This window comes from Blastocystis hominis (assembly GCF_000151665.1).
Source record: "Blastocystis hominis, Singapore isolate B (sub-type 7) whole genome shotgun sequence assembly, scaffold_2".
NCBI classification, from domain to species: Eukaryota; class Bigyra; order Opalinata; family Blastocystidae; genus Blastocystis; species Blastocystis hominis.
Genome location: NW_013171827.1, coordinates 1,400,519 through 1,426,370, shown reverse-complemented (window position 1 = coordinate 1,426,370; position 25,852 = coordinate 1,400,519). Strand labels below are relative to the sequence as shown.

Sequence of the window (25,852 nt, the reverse complement as noted above, 5' to 3'; positions counted from 1 at the left end):
CCACATCTAACATCCATTAAATCTGAAAATAGCAGTTTTTCTCTTCCTAGAGTAGTTACATTGAAAAGTAGTCCTATGTTTATTAATTAGTAATATATAGAAATCCCAAATCTTAAAGATGTCTCTCTTCCTAATTCATTCAAGTATGTTCAATCGAAATCAATTTCGAGTGTTGTATAATTGATTTGATTTCATTCAAAGATATTTCTTCCATTCTTTCTGATCTTGTCCAAGTCACGCAATCCTATGTCATACAAACAAAGTCATGTTGTAGTATTTTATAAAACCCAATCCATCAGTAATTGCAGGATTGGATCTACACATTTTCTTCCATTCAATGATTATTATGCATTTAATGTTCACTTTTTATGTTTGTTCCACAGCTCTTGCTATCATTCTTTGCTTTTTGGGATATCATTCATTCATCGATGTATTTATTCCGTTATTGCAACTCAGATTGGTTAGGTTTACTTGCTCCGATCCTCACTGAATTTTGTGTGTAGAATGAAACGCAAAATCGATCAAATAAGAACCTGCTAAAACGAAATAATCGATTCTTAGTAAGTATTCTTTGTAGGGATATGTTGTATATGACACATTACGAGATATAGAGTAATTGAATTCATATTATCAATTGAATCGATTTAATAATACACGAGATTATAACTAAAGTAATCATATAGAACGTGTATTAAAGTGAAATGTGAGTGGAATTCGATATGTTCATTTGTTTTGTGTATATTGAATAGAAGTACATTAATTAGCAGTAAAAATGGATAGTAAATTTAATATCAAGAGGATTGAATTTCGAGACAAGTAATACATTATTTCATTGTATTACGATAAGATTGATGTAAATATTATAATACAAAACAACTGATAATGGGAAATTGTTATACGGGAAATTAACCATATGAGAAAAGAGTGTTTTGTGAAACAAAAGGATTATCGATTATGATTTTGTTAGTCATAGTTATTTCCAAATAAAGCTTTATTTAATACCATCAACGACTCTTATTTCTACTTCATACTTTTAGTGGAGTGAAGTGTGTGTTGTGTTGGCTGTTTTATCTCGAATTATTTTCATTGCTTATGTTCTCCATCCTATCAACACATTACACTCTGATTCATTCATTCATTCATTCATTCATTCATTCATTCATTCATTCATTCATTCATTCATTCATTCATCGTATTCTTTATTCAAACAAACACTCCAAACTCGGTGGAATTTCGACTTCTTCACTTCCGTCACTCGTCCAATCCCCATCGTCACGCCCTTGTCTTGCATGATAAACCGAGACATCGCGGGAATGCTCTTGAAATCCGCCACAAACACTTCCCGATCCAGCGCCAATTCCACCGACGCCCATTGTCCTCCATACACCACTCTACCCCTCAAAACCCGATCAATTCTCCACTTCGGCTTCGCTTTCTGCACATTCCCCGCGAAATCGACCTGCGCCAAGACGTGCTGGATAACCGCGGATACCACATTCCCATCCAAATGCAGCAAAACCGTTAATCCCTTCATGATTGGCATCTACCCCCTATTTTTGGAATTCCAGAAATACGTCCGCTTCTTTGTTGACAAAAATCTGGGCGATTATTCGGTTCGACGGTTTCATCGGACACGTGGTCGTTGTGATCACATTCCCGCGGCTAGCGTTTCAATTTCGATTCGGTTCTACCTCACTGACGCCAAATCGATTCCCGCGGTTATCAAAACGACGTTATTTCCCGCGGAAGCGACGGTGGCTTTGTGGTTATTCACCAGGAACGCTATTCCAAAAATCCTCCCGATTTTTACACTTCACGGTGAGCGGGAGTTTCGCTGGGAGCAGGATGAGTGGCTTTAAATCGCGGGAATCGAGGAATCCGCGGGCGACGTGTGCGGCGATGCAGTCTCCCATCATATCCCCGCGGTAAACATCATGCACGGTCATAACGACTTCCTTGGTGTTGGCCACGTCGGAATCCACCATTGTTCTGCTGAGTGAGTCTGCGCGTTAGAAAAAAAAGGGGGAAAAAATGGACTTAGGAAGTGAATGAGCGACGGCCCGGTAAACCAGGGCGTTTTTTTGGAATCCACGGTGGAAAGATTGACGCCCTCCAAGCCAGAAGTAGGGATGAAGGTAACGTTTTTGCGTTTAAATCCGAGATGCTTGAGATACGGAATGACCGTGTTTTGGATCTCCAGAAAGCGAGCTTCCTCATATCCGCACTAATTCCGCACCAGTTTCGAAAAGTGTACGGTGTCCATTTTGTTGACTAGAATGGCGAGCGTTTCGATCCCGCTCCCCACCATGATCAGCAAGTGTTCCTTCGTGATTCCCGCGGTTGACCATCCCGCCTCGAACTCTCCTTTCTGCGCAGAAATCACGAGAATCCCCGCGTCTGCGCGCAGTCCTCCCGCGATCATCGCCGCCACAAAATCGCGATGACCGGGCGCGTCGAGCAGCGTCACGCACCGCTCCTCGGTCTGCAGCGAGATCGCGCCCAGATGGATCGTCACGCCGTGTGTGCGCTACGCCTCACTTTCAAAAACAGGGGATCCCACCTCCTCGGGGTTCTGGTCCATCAAAAACGCGTAATTGAACGACTGTTTCCCCAGTTCTTTCGCTTCCTTCGTCGCTCTGCGCCTCACCGTCCTCCCATTCGACCCACTTCCGCATTTCGCGCTCGCTCACCACGTTACACTCCACTAACAAGTGCCCCGTTATCGTCGATTTCCCGTGGTCCACGTGTCCCGCGATTAACACCGTCACCGTTTCCTTCCCTTCTACCAGCGCGGGAGGCTACACGAAATCCCCGCGGAACACACTACGCTCCGAACCACCTCCGGTTCCACGCTCTCCGAACCTCGGTTTCCACTTTTCGACGCGCCCTCCGTCGGCGACCGCGGCGATTTCCGCGGGGTTTTCCCGCGGGGCTTCGGAGAATTTTCCCGCGGGGTAATCGGCTTCGACCGGAATTCCTCGCCGATTTCCGCGGGACTGCGCGGCGTTTCCGGCTTCGAGATGGAGATCCCCGCGATTTCCGCGATGTCGGCGATTTCCGCGGGACTGCGAGGCGTTTCATGGGCTTCCTGGTGTCCCGCGGGGAGACGGGAGGGTTCTGCGAGGGACTTTGCGGGGAGCGGGAACTAGGAGAAAGGTGGAAATGGTGGAAACGTCGATGGGCGCGCGCTGGTGCTGCTGGGTGCGGAGCTTCCCCGCGGCCTGCATGGAGGCGACGAGGTCGTCGGGCGAGGGCCGGTCGAAGAGAAAAAGCGAGGCGTCTGCGTGGAATCGAGGGAGGAAAGAACAAAGATACCGTGGAGAACGTCGGAGTGGAGCGAGTAGAGGCGGTCGGAGGGAGCAGGGCGAGGAGCGGTGGAGGGAGGCGCGGAGGGAAGGGAGGCGATGGCGCAGGCGAGCGTGGAGGCGGGAGGCGGCTGGGGGGTAGAAGGCGGGGTGGAAGGAAGTACGGTGAGGGAGGAAGAAGAGGGATGGGTAGTAGATTGACTAGTAGATTGACTAGTAGATTGACTAGTAGATTGACTAGTAGGTTGACTAGTAGATTGACTAGTAGACTGACTAGCAGATTGACTATTCAATTGACTAGTAGATTGACTAGTAGACTGACTAGTGGATTGACTAGTAGATTGACTAGTGGGTTGACTATTCAATTGACTATTCAATTGACTATTCAATTGACTAGTAAGCTGACTAGTGGATTGACTAGTAGATTGACTAGTGGGTTGGTGGGTGGATGGCTGGGTTTTGAAGAGAAAAAGGGTCTGCGTACCTTCGTCGTTTTGCCATTGCCATTGTTATTGCTTTTGTTGTTGCTATTGATGTTGGGAGGAGGGGTCGAGGAGGCAGGAGGCGTGTGAAGCGAGAGGACCACGGGAGATGAGACCTTGGGGATTTGGATCTTTTCGTGAACGGGTTTGGAGCATTCGTTCTCGGTGATGTAGTTGATCGCCTCTTCCACGTCGTAATTGTTCGAACGCAGAAGATCCACGATGAAGTCTTCGTCGTATTGCGCTTTGCCGTCGAAGAAATAGTCGATTTGGTCCAAACAATCGTTCAGCAAATCTACATAGTTACCAGCGAGGAATCGAAAAAACCGTTATCATCATCAGGTATTTCACTACCAAGATTGATAGCTAGAAAAAACAAGATCGTAATTCGTCCTACAAATCGTGTTCTTACTCGGGTTCATTAAATGATCGCCTACAACGTTAGCAGCACCACAAGCCAATAGCATACGCTGAGATTCGGAATACGAGTCATCATAGGAAAACATAATATCAGCATCGTCGTAACTATCTTCATAGCTGTAACGAGTTCCCTTTGCAGCCTTATATCGGGACTTCATTTTTAGCCAAAGTCAAAAAAAAGTTTAACATTGAGTCGTTTTATCAAATTCTGTAAATCACTCATGAGTAAACTTAATCCCAATGTTTCTGAGTTTATTCCGGAATCCTCCAAATACTACGGAATGGACCTTCCCTATATTCCTGTTTTTGGTTATTATGTAGGAAATACCAACCCTGGATTAAGGTTCTATGAGTTGCATCGTGGAATCGACTCAGTTCCTCTGATCATGACTAGTAATCATGAAGTGACAACAAAAACGAACAAAAAGACTGGAAAGGAATCGACTGTGCGTTTTACCAGGTTTACTTTCCAGCAAGTCAGTTTGGTTCCCTGTTTGTTTGGTTCCTAGATTTTGAACCATCTTTCCTTCCTCTGAGTGATCAGGAGGCTCTAAGTGATCAAGCGATGCATACCTGACAAATAGAAAAGCTTAATGTTTACAGCATTGACGTGGAATGTGTGGCATCGGGGAATCGCCACTGCGATCGCGAAGTAGCTCGCATCGCGATCGTCAACTCCATGTGCGAAGTCATCTACTCCTCCTTCGTCAAGCCTTCTGTCCCCATTGTTTCCTATCTGACCCCTCTCACTGGAATCCAGTTCCCTCTTTCCACGTTTCTCCATTCTAGAAAAGCCGATTTAGAAAACGCGCCCTCTCTCGAATCGTGCAAAGCGCAAATCAAGCGAATTCTGCCTTCCGATTGCATTTTAGTCGGCCAAGGCATCGGTCATGGTATCTCCGTTTCCCCTTTTCCACGCAGATATCAACTGGATGGGCTTCCAGAAGGGCGTGGACTTCGCGAAAGCGATCGACATCCAGCACTGGTTTAAATACGAGGCGGAGGAGTCTTCGCCAGCCCGCCAAAATCGCAGAGAAGCGAAGAAAGCGGTGGTGAAATCGCTGCGCCACGAGGTTTTGTACCTCACCGGCGTGGATATTCAAGTAGAGCAGCGGAGAGGGAATGAGAGGCAGAGCGGCGCGCACAATCCGGAGATCGACGCGTTGTATTCAATGAAATTGTTTTTGTTGTGGGCGTTTTTTTGTGGAATTCAGCGAAGATTCCGAAACTGCACCGACGAGGATCTGCGAAAGGTGAAGAAGTATTTGGTGGGTTGTGAGGAGAGGGTGCTATGCAGCATTTCCAGCCCGTGACGCCGTCGATTCGAAAACTCTATCCGGTGATTGATGGCGTGATGCTGACATCGCCGGAGACGTGTGAGGTAGGGCGGAAGAGAGAGAGTGAGAGATGCAGAATTGCCGGTATAAGGATTATGTCGATGTGGCGGAAGCGCATTAGAGGGGAAACTGCAAAGAACATTCATGGATTTGTTTGCTTGTTTGTTAGACAATGGCAAAGTACTTTTTCTATGGAAGAAAGGCGTATCCTGTGGATGATTTGAAGGAATATCTTGAAATGGTGAGCTTTGGGGGAGTTTGATCACGGGAAGAATATTCCGGAAAGTGCTGATTTTGTGATCGTCCCACTGGTTCGTAAATTGTACGGTTCTATTTGGTTCGAAGCGTTCTTACGTTTTAGACAAACTCAACAGGGACAGTGTGATTTGGTGTTCCAAGGAACTGGTATGCTCTAGATTGTATTATTAAGTATGATAGAATCAAACGTGATTCTGGATATCAAACTGTGGACAAATCGAATCGTGGGTCAAGTATCCAATTCGATCTCTTTGGATTCAAACGACTCTTCTGTTCGTTTAACAAGTGAAGATGTACTTTCCTTCCTATTTCGTTCACCATAGCAATTCATTCGTGAAATCGAGTGGGCAAACTATCTAGGTGTTCCCTCGATTCTCTGTCCCGAGCTGAACCCAGAGAGCAACGCAAACTACGCTTCCCTTCTAGCTCAGTTCATCGATCGTAAATATGCAATGCCTGTACCTCTTTTCGAATTGATCTCACTATTTTTAGTATTGGATCCCCGTCGACATTCAAGACCCGTTATCTCCTGATCGTTTGTTTCACACACATACACTCTCATGTTCATAGCTTCTTCCACGTGGAGGACGTGGAGTTTCTTCCATAAACAACTCGATTTTTCACCTGCTGTCCAGCCTTGTCTTCGTCTCACCAATTGCGACATTGATCCCGATGTTCTTCATCGATGGGAAGCGGAATCACTTCACACGATTCTGCTCCCCATTTCTCTCTTTTCTTGGCAATCGGAGGTTCTCCCTCCATATTTTTTTTAATGATTGTGTAGACATTAGTGAAACTCCCGAAATGGTGCGAAGACTTTTTGATTTGGTACAAGTACACAAAGCCGCTTCGAATAGCGATCGAAGGCCCGATTCCCGAAGAATGTCGTGGATTGAAAGTAATCATGAATGTTTGTGTTTTTGTGTTTTTGTGTTTTTCAGTATCTCCAGAAGCTGTTCAGCGACGCTCCGGGGTTGGACGCGTTCGGCGAGCAGCTGTTCGAGTACAACGAAGTGGTTCAGATTCCGCTTCAGCCTTTGATGGACAATTTGCAGAACGCGACGTACGACGTGTTCGAAAAGGACCGGATGAAATACTATTTCGTAGAGAGCGTGGAGAGGGAGTGAGGAATAGTATGAGGAGGCGTTGGTGGAGGTGTTGGCGTCGTATCAGCGAGGTCCGAAGGATAATCGAGCGAGGTACGCAGCGGATCGAACGCTGCTTCCATCGATTGGATTATCGAATGAATCAAAAGCAGCGAGTATTGAAATGAACGAAACGAAAGCAACCATTGAATTGAACCCATTGAATGAAATGAAATCAACAGTCGAAATGAACCAAATGAATGAAATGAACCAAATGAATGAAATGAACTCATTGAACTCATTAAACTCATTGAATGAAAGGAAATCACCCATTGACTTGAACTCATTAAACTCATTGAATGGCGAGCTCTTGCATCCTTCCATCCCGATCGAACGTTTTCTCTTCTCTTTCCCTTTCATTCGCAGCTCGAATCGTGATCACGCTCGTCGGAGCGGGACGAGGACCGCTGATCGTGTGTTCTCTGAACGCTGCGAAGCGAACGAGGCGAGAAATCGTCGTCTACGCGATCGAGAAAAACCCGAACGCCATTCAGACGCTGAGAGCGATGCACAAACAGCTGCAATGGGGCGAGAGAGTGCACATCGTGGAAGCGGACATGCGGCTTTATCAGCCGGAATACTACAGCGATGTCATTCTTTCGGAGTTGTTAGGCTCGTTTGCGGATAACGAGCTGAGCCCTGAGTGTCTGATCGGCGCTCAGCGCTTTTTGTTGGCTGGAGGCTTGTTTGTTCCACACAATTCCACGAGCTTGATGGCTTGCTGTATGTCGACAAAGATTTACGAAAATGTTGTTTTTTCTTTGAGTTTTGATTGGCTGATTCAATAGATCCGAAAAGTCAGTCCACTCCTCGTTTCCAAACCACTCGAGGCTACCTACGTGGTGAAGATCCACGCTGCTGCGTTGCTAAGTGATGTGCAGCCCGTTTTCACATTCCACCATCCAGACCAGCGAAATGGCGATTTCCGATGCTTCAAGGTAGGTGTGAAAATGAACCATCATGGCTAGCAAGTCATATTACATGTACAGATGGATGGAATCGTGCACGGATTCTCGGGATACTTTGAAAGTGATGTGAGATTGTTCATGCTGGGATCGATGTGTAGCTCTCGGACCATGTAAAGCTTTCGATTGCTCCAGAGAGCCATTCGATGAATTTGGTAAGTTGGTTCCCTCTGTTTATTCCCATCGATACACCCTTGTAGGCTATTGTATGTTTTTGGATGGTTCTAGTTATGTCCATAAAGGAGAGCGTGTCGTGGTGAATTTATGGAGACGAACAGACAAGAAGCGCGTGTGGTATGAATGGGCAGTCGTTTCTCCGATCCAAACCCAAATCCACAACGTGAATGGTCGTGGACAGTGGATTGGTCTCTAAAATGGTAACGAACTAAAGAATTTTAATGTTTGTTTATGAGAAGAAAGAATAATATAAATAATGAAATATTAGAATACAAAAATAGGGATATTTTTTTGTATTCATAGCAAACCCAAGAAGCAGCCCTTTTCATGGCCCATCGCGTTGGAAAGTATATATTGCAAAGAACACTGGGAGAGGGATCTTTAGGGAAGTAGGGGTGATGGAATGGAAATGGTACAGAGTAGAGTGAAACTAGCCGAGAACACAGCTACAGGAGAAATGGTAGCAATCAAAATATTTGATAAAGAAAAAATCAAGAAGCAGAATTTATCAGAACAAATCAAGCTCGAAATAAGTATTATGAACAAACTGAAGCACCCAAACCTCGTAAACCTCATCGAAGTCCTCGGCTGCAAATCCAAAGTATCGCATGATCATGTTCTCGTTCTCCCCTCAGATCTTTATCGTAATCGAATACGTTCCCAACGGCGAACTCTTCGACTACATCCTCAAAAACGGACGTCTCCAAGAAGATGAATCGCGCAAGTTTTTCCGCCAGCTCATCGAGGGAGTCAGCTACATCCACAGCCACAACATTTGTCATCGTGATATCAAGCCGGAGAACCTGCTTCTCGACAAGAACGGCAACATCAAAATCTCCGACTTCGGCCTCTCCGCCTTCGTCGGTGGCGACACCTACGGTTTCCACGTTTCCCTATTTCCACGATAGACACGAACTCGCTGCAGCACACAACGTGTGGGTCTCCAAACTACGTCGCCCCGGAGGTGCTGAAAGACAGCGGTTACGACGGGCGCTTCAGCGACATTTGGAGCTGCGGCGTGGTCCTGTGGGTCCCAAACCGGTCCTTCGGCCCGGCGCGTGATCTGATTGGCTCATCGGTAGATTCGTGATGGTCGCCGGCTATCTTCCCTTCGACGAGCCCTCGCTCTCCACGCTCTTTCGACGCATCCAAAACGCCGACTACACTTGTCCGCCGTATCCCGCGGTTTTTCTGCACATCACGCGCAGATTCTTCAGCCGCGAACTGCGCGATTTAATCGCGAAAATCTTCGTCCCGGACCCCACAGCGCGCATTTCCCTCGCCGAAGTCCTCACCGCGGTTATCTCCTCACATGCAGATCAAGCAACATCCATGGTACCGCGGGAATGATTTGGCGGCAGAACCCGCGGAACCCGCCAAGGCCGAGCCTGTGGAGAAGGAAACGCCCGCGTTAACCGCGGGGATCGCGCAGACGGCGGAGCAAAAGCGCGCGGCGGCGTTTTCGGTGCAGGTAATTCCAGAAATCGGGGGTATTTTGTAGGGAGATAGCGTGTTCTCGCTGCTGCGGACGGCGATTCAGTGCTCCATTAGTCCGATTACGTCGCTGCTGAGTCCGCCGCTGCCGTGCAACGCATTGCTGACGATGTCGAGTCCAGCTCGGATTTATGAGGAAGTACTGGATGCGTGTAAAGAGCACAATTGGAGCGTTACGGCGGATAAAACGAACGGGATGGTAGGAAGATCTGGATGATGATGATGATGATGATGCTTATGTATAGTTTACGATTGCGATGAAGGTCGTGGAGTTCGTGTCGGTTGTGCGGATTCGAGTAACGAAAATTGGAGATCGCGTATACATGATGATGATTACGAAGCAGGACCGAGTGTGCGAAGAGAAGCAGGGTGACGAGTAGAATGAGCTAGAAGGATATATACAAGTGGTGAGGGATTTGATCTCGAGATTTTTGAGAACCCTGCCAGATACGTTTGGTGGGAAAAGATGGAGGGAAATGATCGGTAGACGTGGGACTGACCACAAGGTTCAACGAGAGTGCGACGAGTAATGGTTATGAAATGTGGAGTGTTTGTTGCAAAAGGAAAGGGCAAGGAGACAAGGAAGGAATGGTTAGACTTGGTATGATTAGGGTGAAAGTGGGCTTGGAATCGATGTGTAGTAATCGTTATACGAATGATTTTCACGAGTTGTGACCAATCAAGGAATGAGTTGACTAACGATCACTTATCATCAAATCGAATTCCTGGGAGTTCGTAGATGCATATAAAAATAAATGAACCAGCCCAAAATAGCATGTTGGAACACTCATGCCACACTTCGATCGTGACTAACACAAACAATACACTCCAATGTGATAATAAACACACTCGATGGTGGCGGCGGACTCAGCAGCGGCAAATACTCCTTCAGCTTCTTCTCCACAACTTCTCCATATTTCTCCACCGCTTGCTTATACGTCATCAGCGTCCGCTCTTCATAAATCAGCACCAGCAGCATCTTCTCTTCCTTCTCCTCTTGAGACAACCCCTTGATGTCCTCATTGGGAATTAATCGCATCGCATGTTCCTCCAAGAACGGCCTCGCCAGATTAAACTCCACAAATTTCCGCGATTCATGACACAACACAAACGACGGCTTGAATGTCCCCTTATACCTCATTTTGGGACACTCGTGAATATATAGCCCCAAACTATAGACCCTTTTCCCCATCTATCCCTCACCCAAAACGCCAAAAATCCCCACGATTTTCGTCAACTCGATCTCCTTCAGCGCCGACACGATTCCCAGCGACAACGCCTTCAGCGCAGGATCGTAAACGAAGTACACCGCCGACTACGTTTCACCCGTTTCCACGTTTCTACCACCGTGTCCGGCAAAACGTCCAGCACCGAAAACGCCACCAACGCGTCGTCGATGTACCACTTCCACCAAAACGTGCCCTCCCCGGGAGAAACCGGGGAAACCGGGGAAACCGGGGAAACCGGGGAAACCGAAGAGGTCTCGGATTCATCGGATTCATCGGGAGTTTCGGGAGTTTCGGACGGAGGAGCATTGGTGGTAATTGGGGAAACTGGGGAAACTGGGGAAACCGAGTCGGATTCATTGTCCGTCATGTGAGTTTCTACCTCATTTGGAGAAACCGGAGAAACTGGGGAAACCGGGGAAACCGGGGAAACGTGTCGCATATTGGAGGGTCCGAGGAAGCAGAGGAAATCGTCCATGGAGGATTCCTCGGAGTCGAACGTTTCCTTCTGATATTTGTTGTACAGCGCCAGAACCTCCGCGTCCATCCCCGCGGGAACCAGCTCCATCCGAAGCACGTGCGGCTTCGTCTCCGTGGAAACCGTGGAAACCGTAGAACCGGAGGAGCGATTGGGGAAAACCGCGGTGTGGAAATTGATGTGTTGATTGTCGATGGAAATGGAGGCGAAGAGGGCGTTTCGCTGCTGAAGGGAGCGGAGAATGGAGGCGGCGTGGGGTTGGAAGGAGGCGTTCTCGAGGAGGAAGCGGGAGTAAATGAGGAGCTCGCCGTTGCGAACGGTTCGGCCCACTTTGATGGGATGATGCGCAGAGGAGGGGAGCGAACTCTCCAGAAGGGTTGTGGCCGCTTGGAGGTAAGTGGAATAGTCGGGAGGAGTTTGTTTTACACACGAGTGAACGGGTTTTAGCTTCCCGTTCTCTAAATACAGTTCACCTTTAAGATAGCGTTCAAATCGATTCATAACCTAAAATTGCAATTAAATGAAATTCATACATGCCTCTGAGAACGAGAAGGCTCAAAGTCATTAACGAGAGTGATAATCATTCGTGGAATGCAGTTCTGTGGCTTTTCACAGATTTGATAAAACAGGCTGCCACATCGCCTCCATCCGGAATAAAGAAGTGCTTCACAAGATTCAGGACTAAAGTCTTCTCCATGTAAATATAATCTGGATTCATAGAAAATTCAAAAAGTACTGTGTTGTCTTTTCTTTTTTGCAATATCCGCATTCATCGTCACTTCGACCAATAACCTTATAATTATGATTGGTAAATTAGTTACATACATAAAAGAAATTAAGATCGTCTCCCAGCATGAGATACCAACAAAGAATAAAGAAAAATAAGGAAACGTTTTTTTGGCGGCAATCTGTATATAGATTTGTGCAATGCATGAGAATGGAAAATTGGATTTTTCGTGATACTCTTGCTTTCTGATAGTTTAAATGCAGTATTAGGTACATCAGATCATTTCCATATCTTCCAAAAAGAGATGTCATATTATATTTAATCTAGAAAGTATATTGTTTCAAGCACTTTACTAAGTGAAGAATCATAAGCTACAAATACTCAACATTTGCATGGTCGCTTATTATGTTATAGAAAGAGGGTTGAACAAACAAACAAATAGAAAAGCAAAGCAAAAAATGAATCAATACGAAAAACCTACAATCTCGCTCAGCTTTACTGAACAAGATTAGCGAGAACAGGTGAAACATCTATGAATCAAATCACATCAATCAAGCAATACTCGAAATTGATTTCGATTGAACTAACTCGAATGGAACAGCATCCCAGTCATCAGATAGATCGACAGTTTGAAGATTTGGAATATCTAAATGCGATCAAATTTCAGTGTTAGGACAACTTTCCAATGTCAGTACACGATGGTAATAGAAACTATATCCTTCAGAATTGATAATAGATGTTAGATTTGGAAGATCTACAAAACAAATCATTTCGAATCATTTCACGATTACTTCGCATTGTCAGCGAACATGATTCATCTTCATCTCTTCCACAAATTGCGCATTCACCGAGTTGAATGGATTGTAATGATGGAAGATCTATATCAATCATTTCATTCGAATTCATTCAATACTTTCAATTATTGTGGCTATAGATTCATAAAAAGTATCAATGCCAAGGGTAATGGATTGTAGATTTGGAAGATCTATGCATCATTCAAATATTCAATATCATGTCAATACCTCGAATCACAAATGAACTCCAAAAGAAGTTACGTGAATTACTTTTTACTTCACCTAATGTAATGGATTGTAATGAGGGCAGATTATTCAATTCAAAGTTTCCAGCAAAATCACTGAAACTATATTCACCAATTTGAATGGATTCCAATGATTCACAATTCAATATGTGGAATGATTTCGATATGCTGTTTGCCTTTTTATAATCCCAGACAGATGATTTCATTTGAGTAAATGAATTGTTTCCGATTTTGATAGTTTTCAATCGATTCAATCCGTCGATTTCGAATGTTTGCACTGATTCAAAACAATCATTCCCGATTTCGATTGATTCCAAATTATACAACAATGAAACATCCCAATCTTCCAATACACAATTGTCTAGCAGTTTCAAATGTTTCATTCCCATATTCAGTGGTTTGCTTCCATTGCCTTCATATTTTTCATCAATATCACTTTCAATTCCATTGTACCATTCACATTCATTTACTAATTTACCATATCGATCATACACTTTTCCAATTCCAAATCGATTATCATCACACCAATATCCTTCATATTCAATACATCCATTATTATGATAACTCGTTCCATATCCAAATCGTTTCCAATTGATCATTATGCCCTTGTACACCAATATTCCATCATCATCATACATTTCACCATATCCAAATGGAATTCCCAATTTGTTTTCTGTCAATACCAATCCTTCAAATCGACTTCCATGATCCAAATCCACGATTCCTTTTTCTACTACAATGGCTTTTTCTTCATTATATGAAATATCACCAAATTGATGCTTTTCAAACACTTTCAACACTTTCTGCTCACTCAACACAAATCCTTGATTCATGAATACTCCATTATTGAATTGCAATACTACACATTCTCTGTTACTCAATATGAGTGAAATCCAGCCATTTAGTTTCATTTCTTTACCCAAGCATATGTGCGCATTTTTGATATCAAAACTATCAATATGATAGATACTAATAGCAGAATTGACAAAATCAGCAATCTTTTCCATCGAAATCAGATAGAATGGATGCACACTATATGACTCAATACAAATACACTTACAAGTATTATTAATTACCTATATATCATATTATGTCAAATTAGTGTTGTATAATGATGAATTAACGCTGTAATATGTGTATGCTTAATTGAGTTATTATACACCATTATATTGTCAGTAGTGACAACTCTCTATAATTACTAAGAAGAATGAATATGGGTTATTTGTATTTAATGATATTGGCACATACAAACAATTATGAGCCTTATTTACCCAGAACGAATTTAACAAATAATTATTTCATTAAATTAGTATCAATTCTCATTGTAGTTTATAAAAAATAATGAATTCAGGTGCAATTGAACTTCAAGCAATTCAAGTCGATAAAGCTTGTGAAAACAAACGTTGCGAATGTTGGACATATAACGTTTCAGATCAATTTCCAATTAAAAGTATTCATGAAGCGTCTAGAAAGGCAATTGTTGAAGTGGGTCCGCCTCATGAAGGATATACTATTGAAACGTCAGTCATAAACAACAAGATAAATGGAAAAGCCATAATAAGATCACCTGACGGAATTAGAATAGCCACACTTGTATATGTAGATGGGGTAGCTTGTGGTTATTGCAAACTCTATGATGAACTTGGTATTCTCTATTTTAAAGGATATATGGAAAATGGATATAGACATGGACGAGGTACAGAATATGATGAAAATGGTAATTTAGTGTTTGATGGGTTTTATGAAAAAGGAGAAAAACGAAATATATACCCTTTGGACAGCAGCAAACGATATTGGATAGAATATGATGATAACAGCAAGATAATCAATATTAGTCAACGAGATAATTATGGACAATTAAATGGAAAGTGTTATTTTTATGATAAAAATGGAGTTATAACTCGAATTAGTGAATGCGAGGAAGGAAGAGAAACAAATGTAATCAAACAATTCATAGGAAATAAAATGATTGAATACAATAATGGAGTTCGCTGTTATGAAGGTTGTTATCGTGATTCATTTGAACATGATTACTTTTATGAAGGAGAAGGAAAAGAATATGAAGCTGATGGGCAAACACTGTCGTTTCACGGGAATTATTACAAAGGAAAACGTCATGGAATGGGACTCGTGTATAGGAATATGCGAGTTGATTATAGATGTTATTGGCACAATGGATGCATAATAAAACATAGTTATTTCGTCGCTATATTGTATATTATATCTCTTATGTTAGCCGGATATCTTTCATGGTATATATGTGATCAATTAATAAGTATTGTCTTTATTTTTATTATTTGTATTGGACCACTAGTTTATGGAGGCATATTATCTATACCTGGTTGTGCTTTCATCATATATTTATCAGTTAGGAATGAAACAAGTTCATGCCGTCATCACAGCCAAACCAATTATTCAAATTTAAGAAACGAAACAAACAAAAAAGGGGTTGCATATACCCGCCCATTAAATGATACTGAAACCATAGACATATATGATGAGTGTTTCCCATTTGCTTCTGAGTTCAGAATCGATGGATTGAATCTATTGAAAACTATCAAAATCGGAAGCAATTCATTTACGCAGAAAAGGAATGGGTATGGATATGATAAGTCAAAGTCATTCCACATATTGAATTGTGGATCATTGGAATCCATTCAAATTGGAAAATTAAGTTTCAGTGATTTTGGAGGCGACTTTGAATTGAAGAATCTACCACAATTACAATCCATTCAAATTGGCACAATTGGAAATGATTCATACAATTTCTGTTTTAGTTCGTTTGTGATTCGAGGTATTGATATGATATTAAATATTTGAATGATGCATAGATCTTCCAAATCTACAATCCATTACATTAGGTGATCGTGCATTCGCTGCTTCTGTAACAACAATAATTGAAAGTATTGAATGAATTCAAATGAAATGATTGATGTAGATCTTCCATCATTACAATCCATTCAACTCGGTTATGGTGCACTATATGGATCAAATGTGACTTCATGCTCATTGATAATGCGCAGTAATAATGAAATGATTTGAATTATTGCATACAGATCTTCCAAATCTAACATCCATCACTTCTAAACATAAGAGTTTCCGTTATCCTAGCTCAGTAACATTAGAAAGTATCTCGTATTATAATTATTGAATCTATTTAGATATACCAAATCTTCAAAATGTCAAACTACCTTGTTCATTCTGGAGAGTTCAGTCAAAATCAATTACGAGTATTAATCGAATAATAGGCTTTTGGGTATAGATGTTTCTCCTATTCTCGCTGATCTTGTCAATATTAATGATAAAAGATCTTGATGTTGATGACTGCCATTACTTATTATGATGTATCGAAAAGGTTCATGATATGTAGCTAACGGTATTTCATTAATATCGTTTGTTTATATCAAACAATTCATAATATTTTCCATATGATATCTATAATTACTTAGTTGCTAAAGAATTTCGTTATCACCCCCTAACGAATGGTATTTTCATTCCATATTGAACAATCATGAGTGTGCCCTGAGGAGTACAAACACTTCTATTTCACATATGAATCGTTCACTAAGCAATCGACTGTTGTGAAGCATGAATGAGAGTATAATATGATCAAAATTACCCAGAATAAATGGGTATGAAAGTAAGAAGCACTTGCTTTTCAAATATTACAATATTATAATTCTTTTGACGACAAATCCAAATCGATGCTCCATTACCAAACGTTACACAAACTGATGCTAAACCACACTCACTCTATCAACCCATTATTTCTAATCATTTCACCCTGTGTGACACACTTATCTCCCCTACTCAATCTCACACACATCAAGACAATCCAACCATCCATCTTTCCACCTACACAAAACCTTCCCCATTTCATCCATAGTTCAAACAAACAATCCTAATCAGTTGCATTTACAATCATCTTCCGCACCTTCCTCATCGTTCTACGCCTTACTCTCCTCTCCCCTTTCCCCACGTCGGCAGTGCAAATGTCTTGCTGCTGTACCGCAGAATCGACAAGCATTCCTTCGCCTTCTCGTTCTTCGTTTGTACACACACCTCCACTGCTCGCACAATCTGTACTCCGCTCTCCTTTACAAACACGCCGCACGGAATAAGAGAGTCCAGAAGGATCAGCAGTCCCGTTAAACATAGCAGATACTTCGTTCTCGGCTCTTCCTCCATTTCGCCATCCTCTCCTAAAAACCCGATCAATGCGTTGCAGATATCGCGAAGAAGCCGTACAGCAGCGTGATTCTACTCGCAATTCCTCATCGGAAATACCTCGGAAACAGACCCAGAAGGCTGCGATTGCGACTTTGATTTGGCTTGGCTTTCGTTGAGATAGTTGGTTAATTGGGTGAGCAGCTCTTGCTGCATGGGCTGGTATTCCGCGAGGAAGGAAGAGAGCTGACGACTGTCTGCGTCGGAGAGGCTGAATGACTGAGTCAACAAGAGAGAGGAGTACACTTGGGAATGAATGTCGATGATGGCGGTGGAACAACGGCGATAAAAAAACAGGATGTTTTGGATGAGGGGAACGGAGAGCTGGGGTGGATGATATAAAAGAGCGGAAATACTTTTATGGAGTCAAACTGGACACAACAGTAGAGAAAGGCAAGGAGAGTAAAAACGGCTTCCGGGTTTGATTCAATGTCGTTGCCAGACAAAAGTATTTTAATGAGTTCGATGACACCTTGACCTTCAATTACAACACATTCGACAAATGCTACACAAAGGCTGTTTAAAAGTACATGCTCTATTGATAATAAGAATGCTAGGTTCCAAAGATTTAACGGCCTGCAACTGACTTTCCTTATCATTCTTGCTCGAAAATGCCTAACATAAACACACTTTTCTTCATCCTTACTGCCTTTACTTCAGGGCTTATATCAGAAATTGTATATAGCTTCATATTCGCTTCATATGCTTCTTTGAGAACAGAATGATATTGTTCTATTATACTCGCATATTCGAGAGGACCTACACATGAAATATCAACCAGTACTGACGTACCAGTAAGCGGGTAGTCCAAAACGGAACCAAGTCTTTGACTACATAAACATGGGGACATTTATAAATAAGGTATTCAAAACAACTGGATAGTAAGTATTGAAATACAATTTCCTTTATAATGATCAATAGGCAGTCATTTCCTCAAAAATCGCATCGGCAAATTTTGGAATTCGTGTTTCAAAGCTAAATCCGAAACACGGAATTTTGGGATCTATTTTTCAACGATCACATTGTGGAATGAAGGAAAACGATTGAATAATCGTTGTTGGATAACGATCGAAACGTTCGAACTTGCAGACTTCCAAAGAGAAATATTGAATTGTTCTATTGTCATTTCTGTCTGAAATGTTGGCTATTTGAACCTATATAGGACCACTTGGTTTGGAGAATAGCAATCATGCAAGCAATGGAGAAATGATGAATATAGATATATTTGTGGTGATCGGAGGCATTTATGTCAATTATTAATATTGCTTATCAACATATCCAATTCGTGTGCATTCCCTCTGCAAAGCAAGTATAATTATGTTACAATAAAAGATAATTATTCATCACGGCTATCATGGCCCGAGATTGAAAACTCATCTTTGTTGACCTGTCATTCTTTTTTGTGAGGAGTGTAATCGATTACTGCCCGATCCTGCACATTGTACTCCTATGGATAGATGCGGTGAACTATGCAGTGGAGCTTTTCCCATAGAGATGAATGTGTTGGTCGTGAATTTTCCTGGAAAAACTATGAAGGATCAAATTTCCGACCCATTTTTTTACGTGGTGTTGCACATCAATGGTGGGTTGATACAGTACAGTGTAGAGAGAGTTTGAAGGGATTTTACTGTAGTGGAGTGCAGAGTAGTTTGGTATGGGTGTTTGTTGGAAAGTAAAATGGGATAGAAAGGCAAGAAATAAGTGAGCACGTTGCAAAGTTAATAATAATAGTAGTCAATGAGATGTAAGATCATCTAAGTTACGTTTGTATAACTCCAGCAACGAGTAAGGGAGCATGGGAAGGCGTAAATATTTATTTCTTGTTGTTGCTATTATCATTCCGATAGTTCTATGGTTTAATCTCTCCTTGGTAACATTTTCTCCTTCTGATATTATGACTATAGGTTTCTGGAAGTGAAAAGAAGGTTACAAAAATAAAAAGACATAATCGATTCGCCGTTAGCGACATCCTTGTGTATGTGGATTTCGCTAATATTACTTTGTAGATCGAGATCAAATTATAAATTGTGCCTCGCTACGACAATGGGTTCCTTATCTGTAATTGTTGTTTTGTAAACTCAGAAGTAGACGAATGAGAAACGTCAAATCTATTTTGGTACCGTGAATTCCCTGCGTTTTCTAGGGGATGAAGTCTTTTCTGTTGTTATTACTTCCGATCCTGAAATCACGGATTATTGTACCTTAAACGGAATATACTCTACGCCAAAAGTAAAGTATAGTGCTTTGAATCCCTCCTCTCCCTAGAACGAACAGCTATGGTCTTCCCTATTTTTCATCCATTCTGCAAACGCTTTTTTCGATCCGCCAAGGCGTTTACCCACTAGAATGTCAATACTATGGATATATGAACGGAGATATTCTTCTGGACTTCCGAATGGACACAATTTTAGACCTCGTTCACTCTCACCAGTTGGAGGGAAATCTAAAACAGGACGTTCTCTTGGTGGGACGACGCACAAACATTCCGACCGTCCATTTGTTCCGTTCTGTATCCTATTCCAAGCGAGAATACGAAGGCCGTCTGCTCGATGCGTATAAACAACACGAACAATTTATGGGTTTGGCGATGGACTATTTCCTCTTTTCGAAATCCACTTTTCGGGACGATTTTAGTTCGGAAGTGGTGATAGGACGAGATATGATCGATTCGTATATTTTTCATTATGGGTTGAGCAACGAGCGGATTAGCGTAATCGATTGTAGTGAATCCTGTTTGTTCTTTTGTTGTTTGTGCTGATGTACAGTGATTGCTCTTCATCAAACCGGAAAAGAGGGAAACTGGGGAAACAAGGAAACTGTGAAATCGGAAGAGGACGATCAGTGGAATAAGAGAATCGTGGAAAAGCAGTATAATTTGAGTGTTCCCTTGTATAAAACCACGTTTTTGAGTCCGAATCAGATCGGTAATTGATGGATTTGGATTGGATTGGATGTAGTTCGCCTTGCAGATGGAACGCTGGAACTACACAAAACGGAAGCGTATGATGACGATGTCAGCAACGAAACGATGATGTTTTTGCAGAATTATTTGAAGGGTCGAAGTGAGAAATGCGAAATGGATTGAATGACGATGATAGAATGCATTTTTTATGAAAATGGACGGGTTTTGGGGAAGTTGACTTCGCTTTGTCGATCGTCGATCATTGAATTTCATGATACGAATATGATGTTTGGTGTGTGGATGGAAATGCGAGGCGTAGCGCTCATCGAAAGACGAAATGGCTGCCCAAAGTGAAGCAGAATCTCGATAAGATTCAGTAGAAAAGGGGCAATTTATCGATTGTAGGCACGTGGTGGATGATGGAAATGGATGTCGAATGTTTGAGAATTATATGCTGCATCCGCTGCAAGAAAAGGGTGTCGTGGGTCCGTTGAAGAATGCGGCGGTGGTGCTGCATGGACCGTGCCGATTGGACATTTTGCAAATTATATCCTTGTCGTAATGAATGAATGAATGAAAAGAGAAGGGATTGAATTGAATTGAATGAAAAGAGAAGGGATTGAATTGAATTGAATGAATCTAAAGCTCCTTGCTTGGTTCATTCATTTCTTCTCCTCCAATCATTCTCTCTCCTCCTCTCTTTCCATTGACTCATTCTCTTATTCTGTTCCATTCCTTCACTCCACCTCACCATCATCGCTACTCCCACTGTCAACATCATCGTCGAAGGCACCGAGTTGGAGCGTCTTTCCCTTCTCTCCTCTCCCTCCATCGCCTCCTACTTCTCCACCATCGCCACGTGCCTCCTCTCTCCTCTCCTCACTCGCAGCTATTCCCACGCCAGCGATGCCTCCAGCCTCGGAATCGCCGTTCTTCGTCGCAACCACGCCACTTTTCAAGGCAACCGAGCGATCGAGCAATGGGCATCGCGCCTTTCTCTTTCTTCTCCCTAATCTCTTTGTTTCAACAAACACGCCAATACTCCAACTCCTTCATCTTGAAGTTGTACAGATAATACTGAGCCTGAGCGATCGACTGCGTCATCGACTTGATATCGAAGTCGATATCGCGATTCCGCAGCGTGCTTCGACACGGCTCTTCCTCGCTCAAAACCAGCTCTCCATCCATTCTGCACTCCTTCGGGACCTCCGTGTACACATCGCGAACCACCACCGGATAAATATCCGACGCGTACGCGATAATGCTCGTCGTGGAATCGTGGAAATAGTCCGGTTGCACCTCGATCAGCACCGAATAAGGGACCATAAACAGCAAAAAGACCGTATCGTCTCCATACGTCGTCACAAACACGTCAATTCGCTTCATTTCCTCCACGATTTCTTTCGTCGACATCGATCCCAGCGTCACATACTTCGGGTTCAGATTCTATTTCGCATCCTCCCCGCGGGAATACCTTCGCGATCGTGCTGAAGTACCGGCGCACGGGCTGCTCGGATGCCCATCGCGAGGCCTCCGGTCTGAAATTAACGAGAACTTCCATCTTTCTGCGGGGAATCGGGTACTTCGCGTTGCCTTTGTAGATGAGTTTGCGTAAAAACACGGCGTCGCGCTGGTAGATCAGGTCCTGCACGCTCGGTTTGGGAGTGATGAGGAGCAGCTGCTGGATGCAGAAGGGCTGCTGAGGCTTGAGAGCGAGGTTCGAACCCAAGTTGTCCGAAAGAACGTCGCTGTAGTGGGCTACGATCGATGTCGCGTAGTTGCTGAGAGAGCGGGCAGTGCGGAGATATACAGCGGTGAACTAGGTTGGGAGGAGACGATGAGAGAGAACGGCGGAGACGTCGATGCCGTTACGACGAAGGTAGAGCAGAGCATTCAGAAGACGGTACGGCTGGAAATCCTCCTTGTCGCTGGTCGCCAGAAAAATACCCAGAGGGTTGTGGTTGAAGGAGGTATCGGACTGCTTTGAGCTATAGACAGAATTGTCCATGTTCTTCCACTCAACACCTACTTCTTAGCACTTCAAAGCAGGCTTACCGGCAGAAGCGGCTATCTGATTTAATTTTTCGTAGTCGTCCTTCGGAAGACTGAAAAGGAGAAGAGACGACCCATCAAAGCAAACGTTAGATAATTCATTAAATATATATACATTTGTTTCCTTGATGTTAAGGAGAGCAGATTTACTATGCTCAAATCAATCATTCAGCAAATTACTCAGTGTAAGTGTACATATCGTTTTCTGCTACTACTAGAAGCAGGCAGAGTACATATATGACAAAACGAGTAACGAGAATCATCACAAAAACAGTTTTATGTTTTTCATAATCCTCAATTCCTGGCTTTCCATAATTCTCCACTATTTTTGGTAATAAGCATTTTTATCTCATCTGTATGTGTGGTATAAGATTTAACAATTGCTTTGATTAAAAAAACATTCACATAAATTGAAATACCCATAAACCACTTTCACACTGAATAAGTTCGTTACATGCAAATATCATCCCAGTTCACGTTAGGAACACTCAAACCAGGGAGACAAATGTTACGAAGCATGTTGTTCTGCTTAGAAGAGAACGGCAATTTGTGACCGCACTTCTTCACCAGCATCAGAGACAACTCACGGACACAATCAGCGCTGTAAGCTTCAGAAGGAGCATTCATAGCGTTGTTAGCAGCCTTCTCGTTCATCAGAGCGCTTCCCAGACGCATCAATTCAACTTCACGCTTCGCCTCAGCAATCAGTTCGTTCTCGTAAGCCTTCAAAGCAGATTCCTTGTTCTTATCATCCGCACGGATCGCAGCCCACTTAGCAAGATGAAGAGGCACTTCCGACACAGGAACGTTGCTCTCGCTCTTCGAAACCTTGTAAGACTTACGAAGACTTCTAGAAGGAAGCTCTCCGAAGAACTCAGAGACCTTGAGATCGCGGAAAGTCATATCTCCAAACTCAGAAACGTTCTGATCAGAGGACTCAGCAACAGAAGCCTTCACGGAATCGAAAATCTCTCCAATGGTGCAATCAGGATTCTGTTCCAGATAATCCAGATAGAAATTATCCCAAAGTCCAGCCATGCAAGCGCCCAAGTGCTTCTCACCAATGTAATCCTCAGGAGGACAGTTGCTCATGTAAGCATTATGATGAGCATCGCTAGAAGTCATCACGTAGATGTTGATATCAGTGGGAAGATTAGGGAACATGGATCCCGAATGGCAAGCCTCCATGAACCACACCCACTTACCGTACAGCTTCTTCTCGTACGCAGTCTTAAGAGCACCGACCAAAGCAGCCGAGCGAACATAATCACCACCAACACAAATGATATCATCACCACCATGGTCAATGAAATAAGTGAACACAGTATCCTCAGGTCCAGCATTCAATACCTTAGGATTCTCCTTACCAGTCGCCTCTTTCACAGTCTCAGCGTCTCCAGAAAGAATAGCCAAGAACACTTTCTCGTTGATTTCGTCATCAGTGTAATCAACATGATCAAAGCATCCATATTTAGCCCAATCACCATCAGTGTTATCAGCAGGATCAGTGAAAATCATTCCAGGATAAGGATTTCTGCTAGTGTTCACATCAGTAGTGTAGGTCATGTAAATAATGTTTTCAGGCTTAATTCCAGCACGAATGAGGTCGGTGTACACACGGCAAGGATCCTATTGATTAGAATATGAATATACATTCATACGCTAGTGATAGAATAGTTGCTCCAACCATCAGCAGTACCAAACACCATCGCATACTTTTCAGCAGCAGCAAGTGCAGCCAAGAGAATCACCAAATAGGCAGTAAAAGTTCTCATAATCGCTTACGAAATAAATTATGAAAAAGAGAAAAGATAGGAAGAAATATTATTTCTATTTCCAAAAATAGTGTTGTATTTTCATAAGTGCGTCATTTATCATGTTGATTTGTTTCTCTCATTGAATGAATTGTGAATTTCGTATCATGTTTCTTATCTAATGATTATCTCTGTTATTCTATATGTTATTATAATCTTCAAATCAACTATAGAAAACTTTGAACTACCGAGATATTATCCTTTCCATTTCCATATATAATTCTCATTCATCATTGTGGATAATTAATATTAGCCAAAATTAGCCAAAATTCTAATCCTAAACAAAGTTTTTCCAATCTTTTAGGAACACAAACCTCAAGATAACTTGAAAATATCATTTTTGAAACAAATAATTAGAGTAATTCAATGAATTGAGATAATTATAAGGAAATTACACTGGATTCGTTACATGCAAATATCGTCCCAGTTCACGTTAGGAACACTCAAACCAGGGAGACAAATGTTACGAAGCATGTTGTTCTGCTTAGAAGAGAACGGCAATTTGTGACCGCACTTCTTCACCAGCATCAGAGACAGCTCACGGACACAATCAGCGCTGTAAGCTTCAGAAGGAGCAGTCATAGCGTTGTTAGCAGCCTTCTCGTTCATCAGAGCGCTTCCCAGACGCATCAATTCAACTTCACGCTTCGCCTCAGCAATCAGTTCGTTCTCGTAAGCCTTCAAAGCAGATTCCTTGTTCTTATCATCCGCACGGATCGCAGCCCACTTAGCAAGATGAAGAGGCACTTCCGACACAGGAACGTTGCTCTCGCTCTTCGAAACCTTGTAAGACTTACGAAGACTTCTAGAAGGAAGCTCTCCGAAGAACTCAGAGACCTTGAGATCGCGGAAAGTCATATCTCCAAACTCAGAAACGTTCTGATCCGACTCGCTATCCACTCTGGCTCTCACAGCCTCGAAAATCTCTCCAATGGTGCAATCAGGATTCTGTTCCAGATAATCCAGATAATAATTGTCCCAAAGTCCAGCCAAGCACGTATATAATCGTTGGCCAGCTACTTCGTCATCCGGAGGGCAGTGACTCATAAGTGCATCATGGTTTTCATCAGCAGAAGTCATCACATAAATGTTCATATTCGATGGTAATTTCAAGAACATGGATCCCGAATGGCAAGCCTCCATGAACCACACCCACTTACCGTACAACTTCTTCTCATACGCAGTCTTAAGAGCCTTCATCAATTCTTTCGAACTCACATTATCAATACCAACACAAATATCATCATAATCACCATGGTCAATGAAATAAGTGAACACAGTATCCTCAGGTCCAGCATTCAATACCTTAGGATTCTCCTTACCAGTCTTCTCCTTCACAGTCTCAGCGTCTCCAGAAAGAATAGCCAGGAATACCTCTTTATTGATTTCGTCATCAGTGTAATCAACATGATCAAAGCATCCATATTTAGCCCAATCACCATCAGTGTTATCAGCAGGATCAGTGAAAATCATTCCAGGATAAGGGTTATCTGGTAGGTGCAAATTAGTTGTATAGGTCATGTAAATAATGTTTTCAGGCTTAATTCCAGCACGAATGAGGTCGGCGTATGCTCGGCAAGGATCCTATTGATTAGAATGTAAAAATATGCTCATACGCTAGTGATAGAGTAGTTGCTCCAACCATCAGCAGTACCAAACACCATCGCATACTTTTCAGCAGCAGCAAGTGCAGCCAAAATAATAAGCGCAATAGCAGTAAAAGTTCTCATAATCGCTTACCAAATTAATTCTGAAAAACACAACCCAAAATGAATCATATGCAATACAATCCGTGGGATCGCAC

The 25,852-nt window shown here is 42.7% G+C and overlaps 7 protein-coding genes; 2 read left to right on the top strand and 5 right to left on the bottom strand.

The window, feature by feature from the left end:
• Nucleotides 1-1,183: 1,183 nt before the first annotated feature.
• GSBLH_T00002854001 (Translation elongation factor EF1A) lies at nucleotides 1,184-5,507 on the bottom strand (the record flags this gene model as incomplete). The annotated part of the gene is made up of 10 exons (XM_013041375.1): nucleotides 1,184-1,391; nucleotides 1,422-1,543; nucleotides 1,575-1,662; nucleotides 1,692-1,782; nucleotides 1,811-2,002; nucleotides 2,038-2,212; nucleotides 2,237-2,527; nucleotides 2,561-2,636; nucleotides 2,668-2,798; nucleotides 5,442-5,507. The coding sequence occupies 10 exons, from the start codon at nucleotides 5,505-5,507 to the stop codon at nucleotides 1,184-1,186; spliced, it is 1,440 nt and encodes a 479-aa protein (XP_012896829.1).
• Nucleotides 5,508-6,710: 1,203 nt separating this feature from the next.
• On the top strand, nucleotides 6,711-8,285 carry GSBLH_T00002853001 (uncharacterized protein; the record flags this gene model as incomplete). Its single annotated transcript, XM_013041374.1, has 6 exons — nucleotides 6,711-6,925; nucleotides 7,255-7,699; nucleotides 7,736-7,885; nucleotides 7,916-7,981; nucleotides 8,014-8,108; nucleotides 8,141-8,285. 6 exons carry the CDS (start codon nucleotides 6,711-6,713, stop codon nucleotides 8,283-8,285), a joined length of 1,116 nt encoding a protein of 371 aa, XP_012896828.1.
• Nucleotides 8,286-8,416: 131 nt separating this feature from the next.
• GSBLH_T00002852001 (uncharacterized protein) lies at nucleotides 8,417-9,439 on the top strand (the record flags this gene model as incomplete). Its single annotated transcript, XM_013041373.1, has 5 exons — nucleotides 8,417-8,478; nucleotides 8,513-8,690; nucleotides 8,725-8,968; nucleotides 8,998-9,130; nucleotides 9,172-9,439. 5 exons carry the CDS (start codon nucleotides 8,417-8,419, stop codon nucleotides 9,437-9,439), a joined length of 885 nt encoding a protein of 294 aa, XP_012896827.1.
• A 931-nt stretch (nucleotides 9,440-10,370) lies between these two features.
• On the bottom strand, nucleotides 10,371-10,724 carry GSBLH_T00006507001 (uncharacterized protein; the record flags this gene model as incomplete). The annotated part of the gene is made up of 1 exon (XM_013041372.1): nucleotides 10,371-10,724. The coding sequence occupies one exon, from the start codon at nucleotides 10,722-10,724 to the stop codon at nucleotides 10,371-10,373; it is 354 nt and encodes a 117-aa protein (XP_012896826.1).
• A 6,230-nt stretch (nucleotides 10,725-16,954) lies between these two features.
• On the bottom strand, nucleotides 16,955-18,116 carry GSBLH_T00002851001 (uncharacterized protein; the record flags this gene model as incomplete). XM_013041371.1 has 4 exons in its annotated part: nucleotides 18,073-18,116; nucleotides 17,341-18,039; nucleotides 17,033-17,313; nucleotides 16,955-17,000 (listed from the first exon to the last, which is right to left on the bottom strand). Exons 2-4 carry the CDS (start codon nucleotides 17,434-17,436, stop codon nucleotides 16,955-16,957), a joined length of 423 nt encoding a protein of 140 aa, XP_012896825.1. The 5' UTR covers nucleotides 17,437-18,039; nucleotides 18,073-18,116.
• Nucleotides 18,117-21,205: 3,089 nt separating this feature from the next.
• On the bottom strand, nucleotides 21,206-22,497 carry GSBLH_T00002850001 (uncharacterized protein; the record flags this gene model as incomplete). The annotated part of the gene is made up of 5 exons (XM_013041370.1): nucleotides 21,206-21,628; nucleotides 21,657-22,001; nucleotides 22,032-22,207; nucleotides 22,238-22,383; nucleotides 22,415-22,497. 5 exons carry the CDS (start codon nucleotides 22,495-22,497, stop codon nucleotides 21,206-21,208), a joined length of 1,173 nt encoding a protein of 390 aa, XP_012896824.1.
• Nucleotides 22,498-22,684: 187 nt separating this feature from the next.
• On the bottom strand, nucleotides 22,685-25,778 carry GSBLH_T00002849001 (uncharacterized protein; the record flags this gene model as incomplete). The annotated part of the gene is made up of 2 exons (XM_013041369.1): nucleotides 22,685-23,863; nucleotides 25,665-25,778. The coding sequence occupies 2 exons, from the start codon at nucleotides 25,776-25,778 to the stop codon at nucleotides 22,685-22,687; spliced, it is 1,293 nt and encodes a 430-aa protein (XP_012896823.1).
• Between the last annotated feature and the right edge of the window lie 74 nt (nucleotides 25,779-25,852).